At 37.3% G+C, this 19,349-nt stretch overlaps 1 protein-coding gene across 1 annotated transcript; it reads left to right on the top strand.

Moving 5' to 3' along the window:
• Nucleotides 1-3,159: 3,159 nt before the first annotated feature.
• Nucleotides 3,160-15,984, top strand: LOC128858310 (dihydropyrimidine dehydrogenase [NADP(+)]). Its single transcript, XM_054094473.1, has 9 exons — nucleotides 3,160-3,326; nucleotides 12,066-12,112; nucleotides 12,191-12,301; nucleotides 12,376-13,020; nucleotides 13,087-13,491; nucleotides 13,553-15,010; nucleotides 15,094-15,324; nucleotides 15,397-15,554; nucleotides 15,614-15,984. The coding sequence occupies exons 2-9, from the start codon at nucleotides 12,068-12,070 to the stop codon at nucleotides 15,702-15,704; spliced, it is 3,144 nt and encodes a 1,047-aa protein (XP_053950448.1). The 5' UTR covers nucleotides 3,160-3,326; nucleotides 12,066-12,067; the 3' UTR covers nucleotides 15,705-15,984.
• Nucleotides 15,985-19,349: the final 3,365 nt, after the last annotated feature.

The raw sequence follows: 19,349 nt of genomic DNA on the forward strand, positions 1-19,349 counted from the left end.
GAATAATTTTGCAATTAATTATGCTTATAAATAATTAGTAGATTATAGTGTAAATATGTAAAAAAACAGCATTCACATTAATTACTTTCAAAATACAATCAAACAACAAATGAAAACACCATTCCTATTATTGTCATTAAATTAGAATTTATAGGAATGATTTGTGGATGTACGTTGCGATTAAATTCGCTTAGCGGGGGAAAAATAGGCTTGGTAGCCTCTTTGTAAAGGGTGATAAATTTAGAGGTATCGGATTTTAAATTGAAACAAAACAACGAAAATTCAAATTGATTGAGTATCTTTATTATTTTTGGGGAGAATCATTCGTGAAATTTATTTTTTAAAGAAATCTCTTTCAAATGTTGGGCGCAATTGCGTTGAGATTCGGCCATCCGTAAACAGCAATTTTGAATGACTCGCTGGATGACTTCGGTCGCTATCTCGTGAATAACTTTAGTAATGGCTTTCATTGCCTCAATCGAAGCTGGTTTATCCACAAAGCATTTAGACTTTACATAAAAGGAAAAAAAATAATTGGCGCGTACACTTCTGTTAGCTGTTTGGCCGAGCTCCTCCTCATATTTGTGGTGTGCGTCTTGATGTTGCTCCACAAATGGAGGGACCTACAGTTTCAAGCCGTCTCCGAACGGCAGATATTTTTATGAGGAGCTTTTTCATGGCAGAAATACACTCGGAGGTTTGCCATTGCCTGCCGAGGGGCGACCGCTATTAGAAAAATGTTTTTATTAATTTTGCTTTCACCGAGACTCGAACCAACGACCTCCCTGTGAATTCCGAATGGTAATCACGCACCAACCCATTCGGCTACGGCGGCCCTCACAAATAAAAGCGCAAAGGTGTGATACCACACGATCTTGGTGGTCAATCCACTGATCCGAGACGAGAGGTAAATTGCTTACCGAAACGATGACGCCGTAAATCCATTGTTTCACGGGTTGCAAGGCAAGTAGCACCGTCTTGGTTGAACCACGTGCTTCAATTTCCGGCAACAGAAGGTCATTAGCAATTCACTGTTACATTGGCGCCAGTCTCTTCTTTGAAGAAATATGAGCCGATTATTCCTCTAGCCAATAGGTTGCACCAAGCAGTTGTTTTCAATGAAAGTAATGGATATTTTTGAATGACTTCGGGTTGTTCTTCAGCCCAAATATGGCAATTTCACTTATTGATGTAGCCATTAAGCCAAAAATGAGGCTCATCGTTGTACACCATAAGTTGGTCTGAGCGTCGATTTTCCTAATACTCGTACAATTGTACGGTTTGTAAACGTTGTTAAGGCGTAAGTCTTTCCATGATGAGATATCAATGAATACTGAAAAACAATTTATGTATTTAATTTGACAGTAGTCACACGTGATCTGTCAAAACCCCCTATTGGAAAAAGTACCTCCAATCTGATCACCCTTTATATGCATACAAGGTAGTGAGTTGCCAGCTTGTCAAATATTTCGAGCCAATAGTTTCACCATAATTATTAGGTAGTTAGTGATTTTTGACCGTGTGAAGCAGTGCAGGGACTACGTCATGGACTTATAACAAAGGCACAGAGCTACTGTGGTTTAGAACTGGGTCACCGTAATATTTATAATAACGAAATGATACTACCTTGATATATCGGAGGCAGAACAAATTATTATACCTCTATGTCTTATCAGATGTCTATTCTCTTAGTACTGGATAATACAATTCCGTGAGCTTAGCAAAAGTTTGTAGTCTTTGTGAATTGAGCAGAATGTATATAGCGACAATAACCTATGTTTTCATAGGGCATTTGGCTGTAAGAACTAAGAGCATATTCTCTGCAGCTGCTCACGGTAGTGTTGGACTAAATTGAAGTATTGGGTTGGAGAATAAGTTCATAGCGTTTTTATATTTGCTTTTATTTTACAACGATATGGTTGCGGTTTGGCAAAGGGTAAGTATTCATTCGATAGAACTCTTTCTGCTCTCCAATTAATTGTATTTTTGAGTTATTTAACTTTTTTATTAGTTCTGAGGCTTAGAAATGGAATACCCAGGAGGCAAAAATCAACATTTTCGACATCTGCTCTTCTTTGATTTTCATCAAGCTCAAAAAGCTGCCGAATCAGTTCGGCACATTTGCGATCTATATGAAGAAGGTGTGATAGGCGAGTTTACAGCACGGAAATGGTTTGCAAAGTTCAAAAATGGCGACTTTGACCACCAGCGGAAGCCTTCTGAATTCGAGGAAGGACGTCTCAATTCACTTTACAAATTCAATATAACATCGAAACATGGGTGTTAAATGTATGGTATTTCAGTCATCCTTAATACAGAAACGATGAGCACAGTTGCTAAATAATTACTAAAACAAAAAAGTGGTGGGAACCTCACGTAAAAATATTTGTTAAAATTAATAAAATACAACAATATGGGTATCAAATTAATGGCACTTCAGTCAGCTTTAATGCAGAAATCACGAAAACTGTTGTTAAATACGAGTAATTATTAAAACAAAAATTTGGTGGCCTTACGCAAAAATATTTCCTAAACTTAATAAAATAAAACAACATGGGTATCAAATGAATGGTATTAAAGACAGTTTTAAACCAAAAAGGAAGAAGAGAGTTGTCAAAGAATTAATAAAATAAAATAAGGTGGCATCTTCGCGCAAAAATATTTCTTAAAATTTTTAAAATAAATGGTATTTCAGTTAACTTTAATACAGAAACCATGAATGTGTTGTCAAATAATTATTAAAAAATGTGGTGGCAACCTTACGCTAAATATTTCCGCAAATTAATAAAATATAACAATATGCATATCAAATGAATGGTATTAAAGGCAATTTTGAACCAAAAGTGATGAAGAGAGTTGTCAAAGAATTAATAAAATAAAATAAGGTGGCAACTTTGCGCAAAAATATTTCTTAAAATTTATAAAATAATATAATATGGGTGTGAAATGTTTGGTATTTCTGTCAGCTTTAATACAGAAACCATGAATGGTGTTGTCAAATACTTAATAAAATTAAATGTGGTGGCAACCTTACTCAAGTAAATTACATATTGGCAACACCGGCAATTCACTCAGCTGAGTGTCTATCTCTGTATTATTTGAATTTGTTTTCATTTTTATACGAGTATGCTTTGCTGCAGCATTTTCTACTGATAAGCAGCAGGTGCGTAGCTAGTCCTCTAGTATGAACAGCTGGCTTTCGTTGTGATCAGTTGAACATAGACGTTTGCAGTGACAAGATCTATTTTCGTGTACCAATCATTGTGATCGCGTTCGTGTTCGAGATATAAAGTCGTAGGATTTTAAATACATAATATTTGTTGTTGGTATGTGATGTGTACATTTAGTAAATACCTACATACGTACATTCATGTCTACATCCATTAATTAATAAAATAAATTGGCTGCATAAATGGCGCTCCAGCAATAAATTATCAAATAGATACTTGTTTTTGTACTCTGACGCGCGTGGCAAATATTTGTTCTATTTGTGCATGTACATATGTATACGAAAATATACTTGTACATATGTATGTGTTGTGTGCACATTAACTAGGTTCAATATAACTTTATGTGTATTCAAATAATAAATGAAAAATAGTTCTATTTGAAGAGCGTACTTAAGAAAATTAACTTATCACAATAGCTTGTACTGTAAGTACAAGGGAGATGTTGATATTGGAAATGATATTATAATTAGATGTAAATAAATAGTTATATGAGAGCTTTAGTCATCTTCAAACTTCTTTAATCATCTTTAAAGCAATTGAGACTTTGAATGTTGCGATAAACATCAAGGAGAATAAGCATTTCATTCCGATTTATATGCTACTGTCGAATGTTGCATAGATGTGAATATATGGAGAAGAGTGTCATAATCCGAAAAACGAAAATGTTGAGAAAAACAACTTCAATGATTTCAATTTATTATGCTTCCCTAAGTAAGGGTGAATCCACATTTTCATTTAATGAAGCACTGTTAATATATATCGCCGTGAATTTTTTTCAAAGCAATAAAAAAGAGCTTGTGATCATTTGCAAACTTATCTAAAATATTTCTTTGGGATTAAATGAGAAACAACAAATGTCAAATATATAGCCTTTTAACGAGCATTACCAAATTTAACATTTTTTCATTCGATTGTTTTTGCATAAAATTTGCCAACTGCAGCTAGCTAAATATGCATAATCCACAAGTCTGAAAAGAATAATAAAACAGAAATAACTGATTACGCTGTGTGTCAAGGAATTTATAAATCTATAGTTATAAGCAATAGAGCTAACGAGTCAATTAAATATATTTTTATCAAAAACTTGCTAGCAAACATTTCTAGGGATGTATGTAGGTGTTCCACGTAAATATAGGGACTTCTTCGTAGAATACGATACATTTATAACTTATTTCATAAAGCCGTCACTGCTTTGCTCCAATATTCAAACCTACTGCACATATAATAAATATATAGTTTGTTAATATAGGGTGGGCCATGTAAAATTTGCTTTTTGAATTGGCTATAAAAAAAAACTAATTAATATTTTTTCAAATCTTTTTTTTTATTTTGAAGATTGAACATTGTCATTTATGAATGAAAAATAATATCGTTCAAATGACTGCCACGACTGGCTTTACAGTAGGCCGTTCGATCAACCCAATTTTTAAGCACTTTTTCGATTGTTTGGGCTCCAATTTCATGACTGGCAACTTCGATTTCGTGTTTTAAAGCATCAATCGTCTCTGGATGGTTCGCATAGCATTTGTCCTTAACGGCTCTTCACAAAAAATATTCCAACGGGCTTAAATCACAGCTCCGAGACGGCCAATTGATATCGGAATTTCGGTTTTCAAAAACGGTTGCCAAAAGTTCGAGTGCAACTTTGGCAGTTGGAAACAAAAACTCGTTGAACATGTCACGGTAACGCTCGCCATTTACTGTAACCGCGGAAGAAGAAGAAGACTTGCCACTTTAGAAATAGGTTTTCAATATTTCCTAATTTTGTTCAAGCGTATAGCGTCCCATTTCGTAAATGTGAAACCTTTAAGTAAATTATGAACACATTTGACATGTCATTTGTGTTACCATTCTCAAAAAATAGGTGGTTCAAAAAGTAAACGCTATATGGCCCACCCTGTATATCTATAAGTACATATACCTACATATAAACATATACGTATACGGATTTTATTGTTCTCAGTTTATCAGTTTTTATTGCAAAAAATAATAAAACCATTTAATTTCCGAACACAAAATAATCTTAAAAAAACAATAAATGCATTTCGCTCTGTGACAAATTATATCAACTACTAACCTAAATTCGCGGCTTCGTTTGACTGACAACACTCCGTACCGCGGATGATCGAGTACATTTGTTGGCTGCAATTTACAGAACACAAAGATGTAGCCAACGTCATCCCGTTAATCGGCTCTCTGCGAATTTGAAGCAATCAGCTGATTTGCTGCCTAAAGGTCTGATTATGCAAACTTCGCAGAGCTTTAGAAAACTTAAGGCTGATTATCCTTCGCAAACAAAATATACAGAAATCGGTGTTTCTTAAAAAATAATCATATTATACTTACAATTTTCTTAATATATATTAATTAATATAATAAAATAAATAAATAAATAATTGGGGCGTGCACTTCTGTTAGGTGTTTGGCCGAGCGTGCTGAAGAGTTTTTTCATTGAAGAAACACATTGGGAGAGGCGACCGCCATTAGAAATAACTTTTTGATTTTGCTGTTTCCTGTACGGAGACTCGAACCTACGCACTCCTAAATGGTAGTCACATACCAACTTATTTGGCTATGGCGGCCGCCGTAGTGATTCATAATTGCATGCAAATCTATAAAAATATTGTCAATGGTATCACCGCATTCGAAATGTCACTTAACAAAACTTTCAGCAAAATCTAAGTTCTATAGACCGCTAATTTTTCGAAAGTTGTGCTAATTTTCGGGTAATCAGACATATGCAAAATGCATTCAACGGATTTTTATCTAACAGTTAAAATTTATGCGAAGTTGTACGAAGCAAGCGTAATCAGGCCTTAGCAGGGGTTATGACAGCGGTTTGTTTACGACATATATAGATGGTAAAATCTCACATTATATTGGTGATATACAAAAAAATCAACACACCTAATACGATGCAGAGGTGTGGCCAACGTCAGACAGTTATCCAGCTGTCATAGATTTTGTGGAAATCAACTGATTGAATGGCGTAAGCGGGTTTGGGCGGTGGTTTGTTTGCGAAGATAATCAAAACAGCCTTCGCTCGTGTTACTTCGTTGTCATCTGAACAACATCTGATTGGGCGAGGGTGTGAATACGTGTGAAATGAGCGGACATAATTCTGCTGCCGAGTCCCCTTTTATGTAACACCCAGAGGTACTCTCACAATTTTGCTTTGGATGGCTATACCTTGAATTCTGCCATCATTGCCTAAAACCAAGGCGTATCCATACTAGGTGATACCACTAAAATAGCTAATTTTTTTCTTCTTGCGATTCGGTGGTTTCAATGACAAAGTGATCTGAAAATGTTATAGCTTCGCTTGTTAGTTTGCATTCTGTTTGAAATTTTGAAACTCAAACCAACAAATTACACAAGCAAAATACGTGCAAATTATTCAATTTGAATAAAACGAAAAACTCAACTGCTGAAGACACAAGTAAAAGGAAACAAAATGGAACAATTGTAAGTAAATGCAAAATATAACCGATTGCGGGTGTACTTTTTGCAGGTCTTATGCTAAAGAGGGCAGCAAATTTAAAGCAAACACAAAAATAAATAATTTAAATATATCTTTGAAACTGAAATATTCATTTGTTAGTTTCCGTACATAAAAGGTAGCGTAAAATTAATCACCTTATTGAAAAATTTGTAATTTTTACAAATGGTGTCGTAAAATTTTTTTTTTAATTTAATGAAAAAGTTATTCACAAACAAAGTTGGGTATAATGGATGACTAATTTTGGGCCACATTGGATATGTACTCGTACATACTATATGTTTCTGTATGATGATATGATATAGGATGTAATATAGCGCCATATTCCCAGTTACATATAGACATATGTAAATAAAGAAATCATTAAACAAATAGTCAAGGTATCAGAAGATTAGTTCTTTTTTGGAATTGTTTTTAACATAAAAAGCTGTAGGGTTCAGGAACTATAAAAAACACAATTTTAAGTTGCATTCAACCATACCTATAATTTACACTACTTAATTTGTCAGTTATATTTCTCCGGTAACACCATAAAAACGCATAAAAAACGTCTAACAAAACAAAAACATCTGCCCAATAATGCGCTTCTGTTCAAAAGGTAAACGAAAGAAAAACTGAGGTCTCTTGAATTCAAAAATGTATGTGACGGCCGCCATAGCCGAATGGGTTAGTGCGTCGGACCATTCCGAATTCAGAGAGATAACGCTGGTTCGAATCTTGGTGAAACACCAAAATTAAGAAAAAGATTTTTCTAATAGCGGTCGCCCCTTGGCAGGCAATGACAAACCTCCGAGTGTATTTCTGCCATGAAAAAGCTCCTCATAAAAAATATCTGCCGTTCGGAGTCGGCTTGAAACTGTAGGCCCCTCCATTTGTGGAACAACATCAAGGCGCACACCACAAATAGGAGGAGGAGCTCGGCCAAACACCCAAAAAGGGTGTACGCGGCAATTATATATATATGTGACAATCAAAGGAATAAGTGACATAAAAATGTTCACCTACCGACTTTCCCGTCAAAATGGCTGCTTGAATGTTATCTGCAAATTTTGAACGATCGACCAAATTCCATTGCACAAATTCGCTCTTTCGATCTTAAATTTCCCAACATCATCATTGGTGACACTATCTTCAGAAATAATGGGCAAATAGTTTGAATATAAACGGAATATATAATAAAACAATACTTTTTTAAATGTTAAGTCCAATCGGGAGTACAATTCATAAGCACGATTATTTCTGGGTGTTTTACGTTTGTGTTTCGTCTTTAAACTCATATTAAACACACATTTTGAATTGCAATTAATTTTCTGTTTATTGATGTGTGCAGTACAATTTATAAATGTTGCCCGCGTGCTCGCTTACAGATGTCGATTTTTTTGGGGAAATTTTCGATTATGTTTAGACATAGGTTGGGCTCTACATCTAATATCTGTCAAAAGATGTGCTTTCGTAATGTGACAGCTGTCAAAATAAAATACTGCTAAAAAAGAAACTTAAACTTGAAAGACCCTGTATGTATTGAGATTAATAAACAAGCACACAAATTTTAATCATATTTTCACCCATTTCAAAATTAAATATGTGCCAGATAAAATATTTTTTTTAAATGTGGGAGGGTGCCGGCTCTCCTGCCAGAGGTTAATCATCCCCTTTAACAAATGTGGCGCAATTAATCTACGATGTAATTCAGAGAAGAGCGTCTGTTTACACACCTAGGAAATATTTAACTTTTTATTTGAAAACTTTATTTCGGGCTTATTGTATTTTAAAATTTTATACATCCCGCCAGTGGTGCGTATGTAATAACCGGCTTTATCACTTTGTTATACCTATGTCAGTCTCGCACTAATATACGATACTTCACACCTCACTAAGAATACTTCATAATCCTTTTACCAAATAGACTTTAGCGTATATAGAAACCCCCTGTAGGTTTATTAGTAATTGTTGTGAAGGATGAACTCCAGTTTTGGCTCTTATCCAGAGTTACCGTTAAATATTTCACCTCTTGGCAGAACTGTTTCAGTCTTCCCGAGGTGGCTTCGACCAGCTGAGCCTGAAATATAAATATGCATACTAATGCGTAAAAGTAAAATGTGACATAGAATACCTTTGACGTTGCTTAAAAATTACCTGCAGCTCAACAAAATCTTAATTTTTTTCATTCGCTTGCTTTTACTTTATGAAACTTGTTGATTCCGCCTAAAATATCATCATTTTCTGGTTGTTCGAGTACTTGAGTTGACAACACAGATCCCATCTCCAGCATAGATACTACATTTTTTTCTATTCAAATTCTAAATTAATTGAAGTATTAATTCCAGCTTTTTTTCAGCGATCGTGGGGCATATTTGAAGCCAGAGCACCACGTTTTTCCTTTTTAGAGATATATGACACTAGATTATAACCTTTTTAAACCTAAAAGGGCATATATGAACTGTTCAACCCTTGGATGTGTCATTAAAGAGCGTGTGAAGGAAGTATTGCAGTTAAACTACCGATGTTGGCAATCTTTCTATTATTTATAGTATGCTAAATGCAGTTAAAAGAGACTAAGTTATAAATTATCCGCTTGAATTTTGATAATTGTACGAGTAAGCAAGAGATATTGAGTAATTTTACCATTCCTATTATCAACATTTTTGGCATCTTAGCTGATTTTGACCAACAGGCGGTATAAGTAAAAATAATAAATACTTAGCCCCTAACACTTGACAGTTGTTGCACATTGAATTTATTGGTGTCATTTCCATAATCTCTAATAGATAGCGAAAAATTCGGCACAAAAGAACTAAATAAGTACCTACGCTTTATCAACCGAGCGGATATGTTTATTAAGTATGATTGTAAGTTGATAAGGCACAAACATAAATATGTATGTATATGTGTATGTAGTATTTGTGTCACAAATAGTCTTGCGTACGTAACAGGCCTGTACGTAATAATAATAAATACGTACGCGCCGGCGATGAAAATGTTTTGACCCGCCTCTATTTTGGTGACTGAGTTGCGATCCTTTATGAAAAGATTATGGAACTCTCAGAACTAACAGGGCTCTTTACTGTTAACTAAGAGAGCATTCGTACACAGCTAGAAAACACAGATAACTGTAGGCTTTAAATTCCAAAGTTATGGACATATATATAAATAATTCGTAACTTTGGCTAAGAAAGTACGGCAACTTATTTTCATAATCAATATATGTATCTATATATTTATTGCTATGGAACACTGACAAGTGCTCTATATTCTTTGTGCTATTTACCTCCTCTTATTTACCCTTACTTACCTGTTTACTTACAAAAAACTAGTGAGATACTTACGCTTTGTATTTATAATATGTGGTTTAATTCTCAGGGGTATCATTAATATTCAATTTGTGAAAAGGGATTTATACTAGCAACGTACCATTGCGTAGCCAGCTCCTTCAGAATTCTCTTACATTGAATAATTGCCTTAGAGGTGGTGTAACAGTAGGCACTACGAGCTGGAAGGGGCAGCCTGGTCAACCGAAACACGCTAAAATGGTCATATGAGGACGAAATCTTAAGTTTAATAAAGGATAATTTGAATTAGTCCCACTCGCTATCATAACGAGTAGCTTACAGACATCTGTTAATATAGCTGTGTATGCTTAATTTATTTTATTATAATCCGATTGCCTTCCCATTCGGCTCTCTCTGCGATTGCTTTGGAAAATTCGTTCTCAAAACAAAAGTGCAAGAGATGGAAGTTTACCGGAATGGCATCTGGGATTTTTATCTCTTATGACGCAGACTTTATAACAAAGCACAGATTTGCGGTTGATTTTTTATTCGTCTAAAAATACTATACCACTGTAGGTGGTAGCAATTCACATTACAAGGTAGACATACGAGTATATCCAAATTAAGCACTTTGAAATTATAATTTCAAAATTTGTATTTATTAACTGAAGACACATAGTTTCTTCATCATTTTCCACTTCATGATGAAACATCTCTTAAATCGATTTCTGGTGTGTGGCTTGATAGACTTTTTTTCTTTTCTAGATGTACTATACCTACTTGTTTTTCTGAAAGTTTATATTTTCTACCATTGTGAAAAAATTCCATCTCTTATAAAAGCGATCCTTAGTTTTATTTTTATTATTATTGGATGCTTAAAGACTTCGCTTTACTACAGAAGGCGAGCGTTGAACTTCAATTAAGGCAGTTTTAGTATCAAATATTCCAACATTAAAGCTCTGTACCGCTTCTATCAGAATTCGCAAATATAAATATGTCAGCCTTCGTTTGTTTTATAATTATTTTGTTATCGTCCCGCCAGCCCATATGCAGTAGATAAATATTCATCCAGCAATCGTGGCCTTGAAAACAATTTTCCTGGGTAGCATTTAAGCGATTCCATGCCAAGTGCTCCAAGATTTTGAACATTATATTATTGTAAATTGGTTTATTGATGATTTGAGTTGTATTGGGCTGAACGGATGTACTTTTCTTCTTTGCATCCTTTTTCGCGCTATATCATCACCTTCGTGTAGAAAGTGTGCTGGAGTATCCGCGGACTGGTCGCAGAACCTACAGTAGTCAGTGGGCCACAGTAGTCACTGGGCCAATTTGCAGGCACCTGTGAGAATGTCTGTGAGTATTCTTAGCATGTCTTCAGGGAGGGTTATGAATTGCCTGACCCTCTTTTAATTAAATCCCTACAGAAATGTCCTTCTCACGTTTCTTAGCCTTAGCTCTTCGCTTCTAAGCGTTTCCTTGATGGTGTGTAGTCCCATAGAAGGGAAGAGCTCAGCCACTATTAAAACGAGGACACAACCTCTTTAGCCAATGCATTCTCCACTTCGTTTCCTGTTATAACTCTGTGCTGGCAAATTCAATTTCTCGGTGCACTCAAGGACTAATGAGGGCTTAACCTCACAGGATGACAAGTCCTTGAATACCGTCTGACTGTCTCTCAGAATGGCGATTCGCGTATTCTAGAAGTATCGGTCTTGGATGAGATTATTGCCTTTCTTAAGTTTAGTAAGAAGTAACCAGAAAAAAATCTGCACTAAAATTTAATAATTTCGAGATTTAGTCAATGCTGCAAAAATTTGGTACGGAGTTTTTTAAATGAAATATCTCCGGGTTTTCCAACATTTTTATGATTACTGACAGGATAAAGTACTTTTAGGATAAAGTAAAATTTAAAAAGAAAAAAGTTCGTTCTGGCATTTAGAAAAAAAAAAAAACAAATCATTTTCACCACTTACAGCATCCTTCACAGCAAAATTTTTTTAAACCCGAAATGAAATCTTGACTTACCTAAATTTAACCTTTTTTTATTTTACTTTCAAAACGGAGAAATGGCACCACCAACATTACTTAGCAAAGAGATACCCGATATCGAGGTTGGTATTACATAATAAGCCCATTGCATATGTATTTGGATTCTATGCTGATATTCTATTCCTCAACAACTCCTTTAGAGCCTAATGCTTTTGAATCCACGAGTCAAGACAATGTGTTCGGCGGTACCAACTGCAGAAACGAAGGCTAATAAAAAGCATTGGAAACGTAACAACGATCGCAATCCAACGGTAAGTGTATTTCGAAATGTTTTCCGCATTTATGGCTTGGGTTAGATTTTAATACCTTTTCCCCACTCTCTTAGGGCTGCTCAAAGCTACTCAATAACTTCGATGATGTGAAGCACACCACACTTTCGGAGCGTGGTGCGCTCAAAGAGGCAGCACGTTGCTTGAAATGCGCCGATGCACCTTGTCAGAAATCATGTCCCACTCAGCTGGACATCAAGAGCTTCATTACTAGCATAGCCAATAAAAATTACTATGGCGCTGCAAAGGCTATTTTCTCTGACAATCCACTTGGCTTGACCTGTGGCATGGTATGTCCAACAAGTGATCTATGCGTTGGTGGTTGCAATTTGCAGGCGTCCGAGGAAGGGCCTATCAACATTGGTGGTTTGCAGCAATTTGCTACCGAAATGTTCAAGGAGATGGGTGTTCGTCAATTAGTGCCGCCCAATGTGAAACCATTGCCGCAACCAAATAAGAAAATCGCATTATTGGGTGGTGGTCCCGCCTCACTTTCTTGTGCCACCTTCCTGGGACGTTTGGGCTATAAGGATATTACCATTTATGAGAAACGTTCTTATTTAGGCGGTTTGAGTTCATCCGAGATTCCACAATATCGTTTGCCTGTCGATGTTGTTAATTTCGAAATTCAATTAGTTAAGGATTTGGGTGTGAAATTTGAGTTGAATCGCAGTCTGTCCACCAAGGATTTGACCGTTAATGTGAGTTTGGTCGAATATATATATATAATATGAATACGATTTATAAAATGTGCATTTTGATTTCAGAACCTGCTCTCATCTGGACATGACGCCATATTCTTGGGCATCGGTTTACCAGAACCAAACGTGGATCCGATCTTCCGTGGCTTAGATGAATCAATGGGATTTTATACATCGAAAAACTTCTTGCCGAGCGTATCAGCTGGTTCAAAACCTGGTTTGTGCGCATGTAAGTCTAGCCAAGCCTTACCGCAGCTAAAAGGTAATGTAATCGTCTTGGGCGCTGGTGATACCGCCTTCGATTGCGCCACTTCTGCTTGGCGTTGTGGTGCCAAGCGCGTCTTTGTCATCTTCCGTCGTGGCACCACCGGCATGCGTGCTGTACCCGAAGAGGTGGAATTGGCGCGCGAAGAATGGTGCGAATTTCTACCTTTTCTAGCGCCCAGCAAAGTAATCGTTAAGGATAAAAAGGTGAGTGTGAACGATTCTACCAAATGGCATCAGTCAAGAATAGTTTTTTTCCTACCCTTAGATATGTGCAATGCAGTTCTTCCGCACAGAAATTGATGACGATGGCAAACTATTTGTAGACAAAGAGCAACCTACAACACTGAAAGCAAATTATATTATATCGGCCTTTGGCTCCATCTTGAATGACGCAGAAATCATTGACGCCATTAAACCAGTCGAATTGGATCATTGGAATCTACCCAAGGTGGATCCAAAAACTCTACAAACCAGCATACCTCAAGTATTCTGTGGTGGTGACTTAGGTGGTCAAGCTAATACAACAGTTGAATCAGTCAACGATGGTAAAATTGCCGCTTGGAGTATTCACTGCCAATTACAAGGCCTGCCGCTAGAGACGCCAGCTGAGTTGCCACTATTCTTTACCGACATAGACAATGTTGACCTCTCAGTTAATTTAGACTATGAGCTCACCAACAAAGAAACTGGTAAGAAAGAAAAGCATACACTTAAATTCCCCAACCCATTCGGTTTGGCATCCGCTCCACCTACAACCAGTTCAGCTATGTGCCGACGTGCTTTCGAGCAGGGATGGGGCTTTGTAGTCACAAAAACATTTGGGCTTGATAAGGATCTGGTCACCAATGTATCGCCACGTATTGTACGTGGCACTACTTCAGGCTATAACTATGGACCACAGCAAGGCGCTTTTCTTAATATTGAATTAATTTCGGAAAAACGTGCCGAGTACTGGTACCGTTCGATACGTGAACTCAAGAGGGACTTCCCCAAACAGATTGTCATTGCGAGTATAATGTGCGCAGCTATCGCGGAAGACTGGAAAGAAATGGCTGCCAAGGCTGAGGAATGTGGCTCCGATGCGCTCGAATTAAATCTGTCTTGCCCACATGGCATGGGTGAGTCTGGTATGGGCTTGGCATGTGGTCAGATACCAGACTTGGTAGAGCAAATTTCAAGATGGGTCAGTGAGACTGTAACCATACCAGTCTTTATTAAATTGACGCCGAACATCACGGATATCGTGAACATAGCCGCGGCGGCGCAGCGTGGCGGTGCCGCAGGTGTATCAGCCATCAACACTGTACAAGGATTGATGAGTTTGAAAGCTGACGCGACACCATGGCCAGCGATTGGCGTAGAAAAACGTACTACTTATGGTGGCGTATCGGGAAATGCGACACGTCCCATGGCGTTGAAGGCAATTTCTTCAATCGCTAACAAATTACCTGGATTTCCTATACTCGGTATTGGGGGTGTTGATTCAGGAGAAGTCGCATTGCAGTTCCTGCAGGCCGGTGCCTCAGTGGTGCAGGTTTGCTCAGCAGTGCAAAATCAGGACTTTACATTGATCGAAGACTATACGACAAGTTTGAAAACTTTGCTATATCTGAAGGCTAATCCACCGCCACACAGTGCCGAATTGTGGGACGGACAATCACCACCAACATCAAAACACCAGAAGGGTAAACCAGTGGCTCACTTGACTGATGAGAATAACAAGGTAAAGGGGTATATGTTGAGTTGTACTACTAAATGTCTTACTGGATATTGACTTATGTTGATTGATACAATTGAATTTTACAGACCTTAGGCTTCTTTGGACCTTACAAGAAACAGCGTGAGGAAAAACTGTATGAAGAAAGAGTCCGGAATGGACCCTTATGGAATGCGAAGTCCGAATCTGCTGTGACACGTGTGAACGACATAACAAAACCTGCACTCAGAGTGAACGACGTAATAGGTGTCGCTTTAGATCGCATAGGTGCTTACAAAAAATTGGACAACAAACAACAAAAAGTGGCGCTAATTGATGATGTAAGGTTTATAAATATCTCTCGTATTAGGCTTTAATTAAAAATTCCTATAACTCCTTTTTGTTATCTGTAGGATATGTGCATAAACTGCGGCAAGTGTTACATGACATGCAATGACTCCGGCTACCAGGCCATACAATTCGATGCCGAGACGCATATACCACATGTCACCGATGACTGCACTGGTTGCACGCTATGTGTGTCCGTTTGCCCGATTATCGACTGTATTACGTAAGATCAATTTAATAAGCAATCACAGAATTATTTGTAAAGCATTCACAATTTTGCAGTATGGTGCCAAAGCAGATTCCTCATATCATCAAGCGAGGTTGGGGTGAGAATACGCCTGTTTATACGCATGCGCTTAGTCCGATGCAGTAAAAATTGGATCAGCGCTAACTGTAAAGCACACAATGAAGTTTGAATATCATTTCCCCATTTATGTGCAAGCGCATATCGTTAAGGGCTTATTCAATGTTACATATCTAATGTTATATATTTCTTTTTATTAGTAAAACTATCTAACTCTTTGGATGAGGTTTGAATAGCCAGTAAGGGCAACTCACAATTAAATGCAAATTACCCGAAATTTGTATATTATTTTGCTGTAAGAATAAATAATTAAACTTTTTTGTACTGAAGTAAATTTGTACGTTTTAAATATAACAATTTGATCAAAAAGTTTCCGGAACCACCGTCAGGTGTTGCTTTCAACCAACTGATTTGAGTTCTAGTTTTTTTGTTTTGTTTTTTTAGGTTGCCCCATCTTATATTTATTTAAAATTTATGATAAAATTTGTGCCGTCTCGAGTAAATCTACCTCTGCACGTGATTTCGATTTTTTGAATTAGAATTTAAATTAGCAACAACGAGTTTATATTAAATTTTGCGTTAAAAACGGATTCAACGGTGCGAAAACCATGGAAAAGTGCAGAAACTGTTTCGTTAATGATATTCTAAAGAAAACAACGGCTTCAGACTAATATAGATCAAGTGAGTCCATCGAGAATGATGAACATTGGACATATCGTCGACATCGAAAATGAGAGCTGCGGTTTTTTTTTTAATTTGCTCCGGAATTTGAGATCTTCTGCACATAAACATTCCCGAATCGTGTCTTTGGACACATTAACCCCACTTTTCCTTGAAACTAATGCAGCTTCACGCAACAATAAGCTCGACTTTGTCACAAAAACTCAACGATATTCTGATCCCTGGGGGGGCAATGACAAACATCCGAATGCATTTCTGCCATGAAAAGCTCCTCATAAGAAAAATATCTGCCGTTCAGAGTTGGCTTGAAACTGTAGGTCCCTCCATTTGTGGTACATCATCAAGACGCACGCCACAAATAGGAGGACCTCGGCCAAACACCCAAAAGGGGTGTACGCGCCAATTATATATACAGGCTTTGATTGAAAAGTAATGAGCCTTCCCGCGCGGAGCGTCTGCCAAGCGATCAACCGAATCGGCTGGTGGGGGAAATAGATCGTTGGACCTTCCTCTTCCACTAGAAACCAGTCCCAGTTCGCTGGCAACAGCGGTGCAATCAACATCGCTCCGCGCGTGAAAGCTGTTTTAAAAGTGTCTTAGGATTTTGCAGTGGCGAAAATGCATGCTGATCATCTTTTTCGACTCTCAAGGCATCGTCCACAAGGAGTTTGTACCTCCAGGAAGCACTGTAAACGCGGCATTTTACACAAAAGTGCTCCTTCGGCTGAAAAACCGCGTCGCCCGGGTTCGGCCCGACTTCGTCAACAATTGGACCCTTCATAACGACAATGCGCCGGCGCATACCGTCTTCCTCTGCACCTCTGCATTGGCCAAGATGGGGGTTCCGGTTCTTTCCCACCCTCCCTACAGCCCAGACATGTCCCCTTCGGATTTCTTCTTGTTCCCGCGCCTGAAAAGAAAGCTGAAGGGGAGGCGTTTCGACTCCATCGAGGCGATCCAAAAAACTGTGACAGCCGAATTGAACGCGATTCCGTCGGATGAGTTCAAAAAATGTTTCCTGCAGTGGAAGGACTGCTACCAGTGGTGTATTGACGCTCAAGGGTCCTATATTGAAGAATATTAGTTGTATAAGCCAAAAGGTTTAATAAAACTGCTTAAGGGGTTATACGCAGTTATGAAGCAAATAAAAGACGGGTTGTTAAGGATTTATCCTGAAGAAACTTCAGAATATTTTAATTTGAAAATTTTTGGCGGTTATAAAAGCATCCTTCAAGAACGTAACAAAATCTTTTATTTATGAAAATGTTGATTATAGAGCGCGCTGCAGACGATTTCTGGAACCTCCTTTAAAAAAAGACGATTTACGGTGTACATCGTAACTCAGGATTGGATTATCTGAAATCAAAAAACCAAACAAATTTAGTTAATATATTAGATTATCTAGTAATTAATCGTTCGGCTAATCAAAATAGTGAAATTTCACAAAATGGCAGCTTTTAAAAGAAATTATTTCGATTTTTACGTTAAAATTTGGCCGTAAATTGATTATAAAATGGAAAATAAGTATCAGATTTACAAAAGGAACGATTAATTACTAGAAAATGTATCTTTAAAGATTGAGTTAAAACGGTTGACCGATCGAACAAGCCGTTTTCGAGATATCGTGTACACCGACTTGAAAAATGCCGTTTTGAAAAAAACACGTTTAAAGTTTCAATACCTACCTTAAAACGTGCCGAGGCATCTCTACATATTTAGGTATAACTCCGAAAGTATTGCTTAGATCTACTTCAAATTTCGTGCGTATACTTTTGAATATATGTACATTACAAAAATGCAATAAAAAATCGATTTTTTTGAAAGTCATAACTGCGTATAACCCCTTAAATAAATAAGGCTCATTACTTTTCAATCAAACCCTGTATATATAAAGTTGGCCCCATTTATTTATGAACATCTTCGACTTATTTAAATAGTTTTCTGCAGATGTATGTGACATTTTTGGAACTTAGGGTGTGTTCATAGGAACACTACTTCAAATCGTTCTTCTTACGCGGAACTCATTTCGTAAAACAACGTACGCTTTTCTTAATTTCGGAAAAAACTAGCGAATTACGCAACACGTATTGCGAAAACGATAAACTTATTTAGAAGCATTTAACATTTTCTGAATTTTGCCATTTACGCTTCTATTAGACATACTGTACATTATTATTATTATAAGAAGGCCATTACGCACTGCGACCAGAGCTGATCTATTGTGAAAGGCCTATTTTTGTAACCCAAGAGTTTTAAACTTTTTAAAAAATTTAGCTCAATTATAGGTTTGTTGTTCCAAAGACTGCATGGAGATACTACGATAGCACCAAGGAGGTGAAGTCTCTGTCTGCCCAACGCAGGGCATTCACAAAACACATGCTCTGAGCTTTCTATGTCCATTTCGCAAAAGTGGCTGACATTGGTCTTAGATACCCCAATATTATTACGATGATACCTCAGGCTGCAGTGACCTGTAAGATATTCTATTAAAAGACGCAGATCTACTCTGCTTAGTGAGAGTAGCTTGTCAGATATTCCCCTGTTGGGACTTAGAAATAGTTTGGCTTTAGGCTGACCGGCACAGTTTAGCCAGTGTGCAGCAAATTTCCTTTCTTACCATTTCCTAAAGAATTCATTAATGTAGCTTTTTGTGAGTCCACAGAAAGACTCAGGACCAGTAAGTTGCATATTTGCTCCTTGTTTTGCAAGGTCATCAGCCATTTCATTTCCCTCATGTCCTTCATGTCCCGAAATCCAGCCTAGTGTTACTATGCTGAGGTTTCCTAACGTGTTGAGAAGGTTTAGGCAATCATTTACCAATTTAGAGGTGATAGTTGTTGATAGAAGGGCTTTTTATAGCCGCTTGGCTATCTGAAAGTATGTAGATGTGAGTACCTCTCATTTTCCTGCTAAGGCATTCTCTCACACATTCAATGGCATGCATTTCTGCCTGGAATATTGTTGGGTAGAGTCCCATCGGAATCGATTTTTTGAATTTAGGCCCATTGATTCCTGTCCCTGTTCTACCATTTT

Source organism: Anastrepha ludens, chromosome 3 (assembly GCF_028408465.1).
Source record: "Anastrepha ludens isolate Willacy chromosome 3, idAnaLude1.1, whole genome shotgun sequence".
NCBI lineage: Eukaryota > Metazoa > Arthropoda > Insecta > Diptera > Tephritidae > Anastrepha > Anastrepha ludens.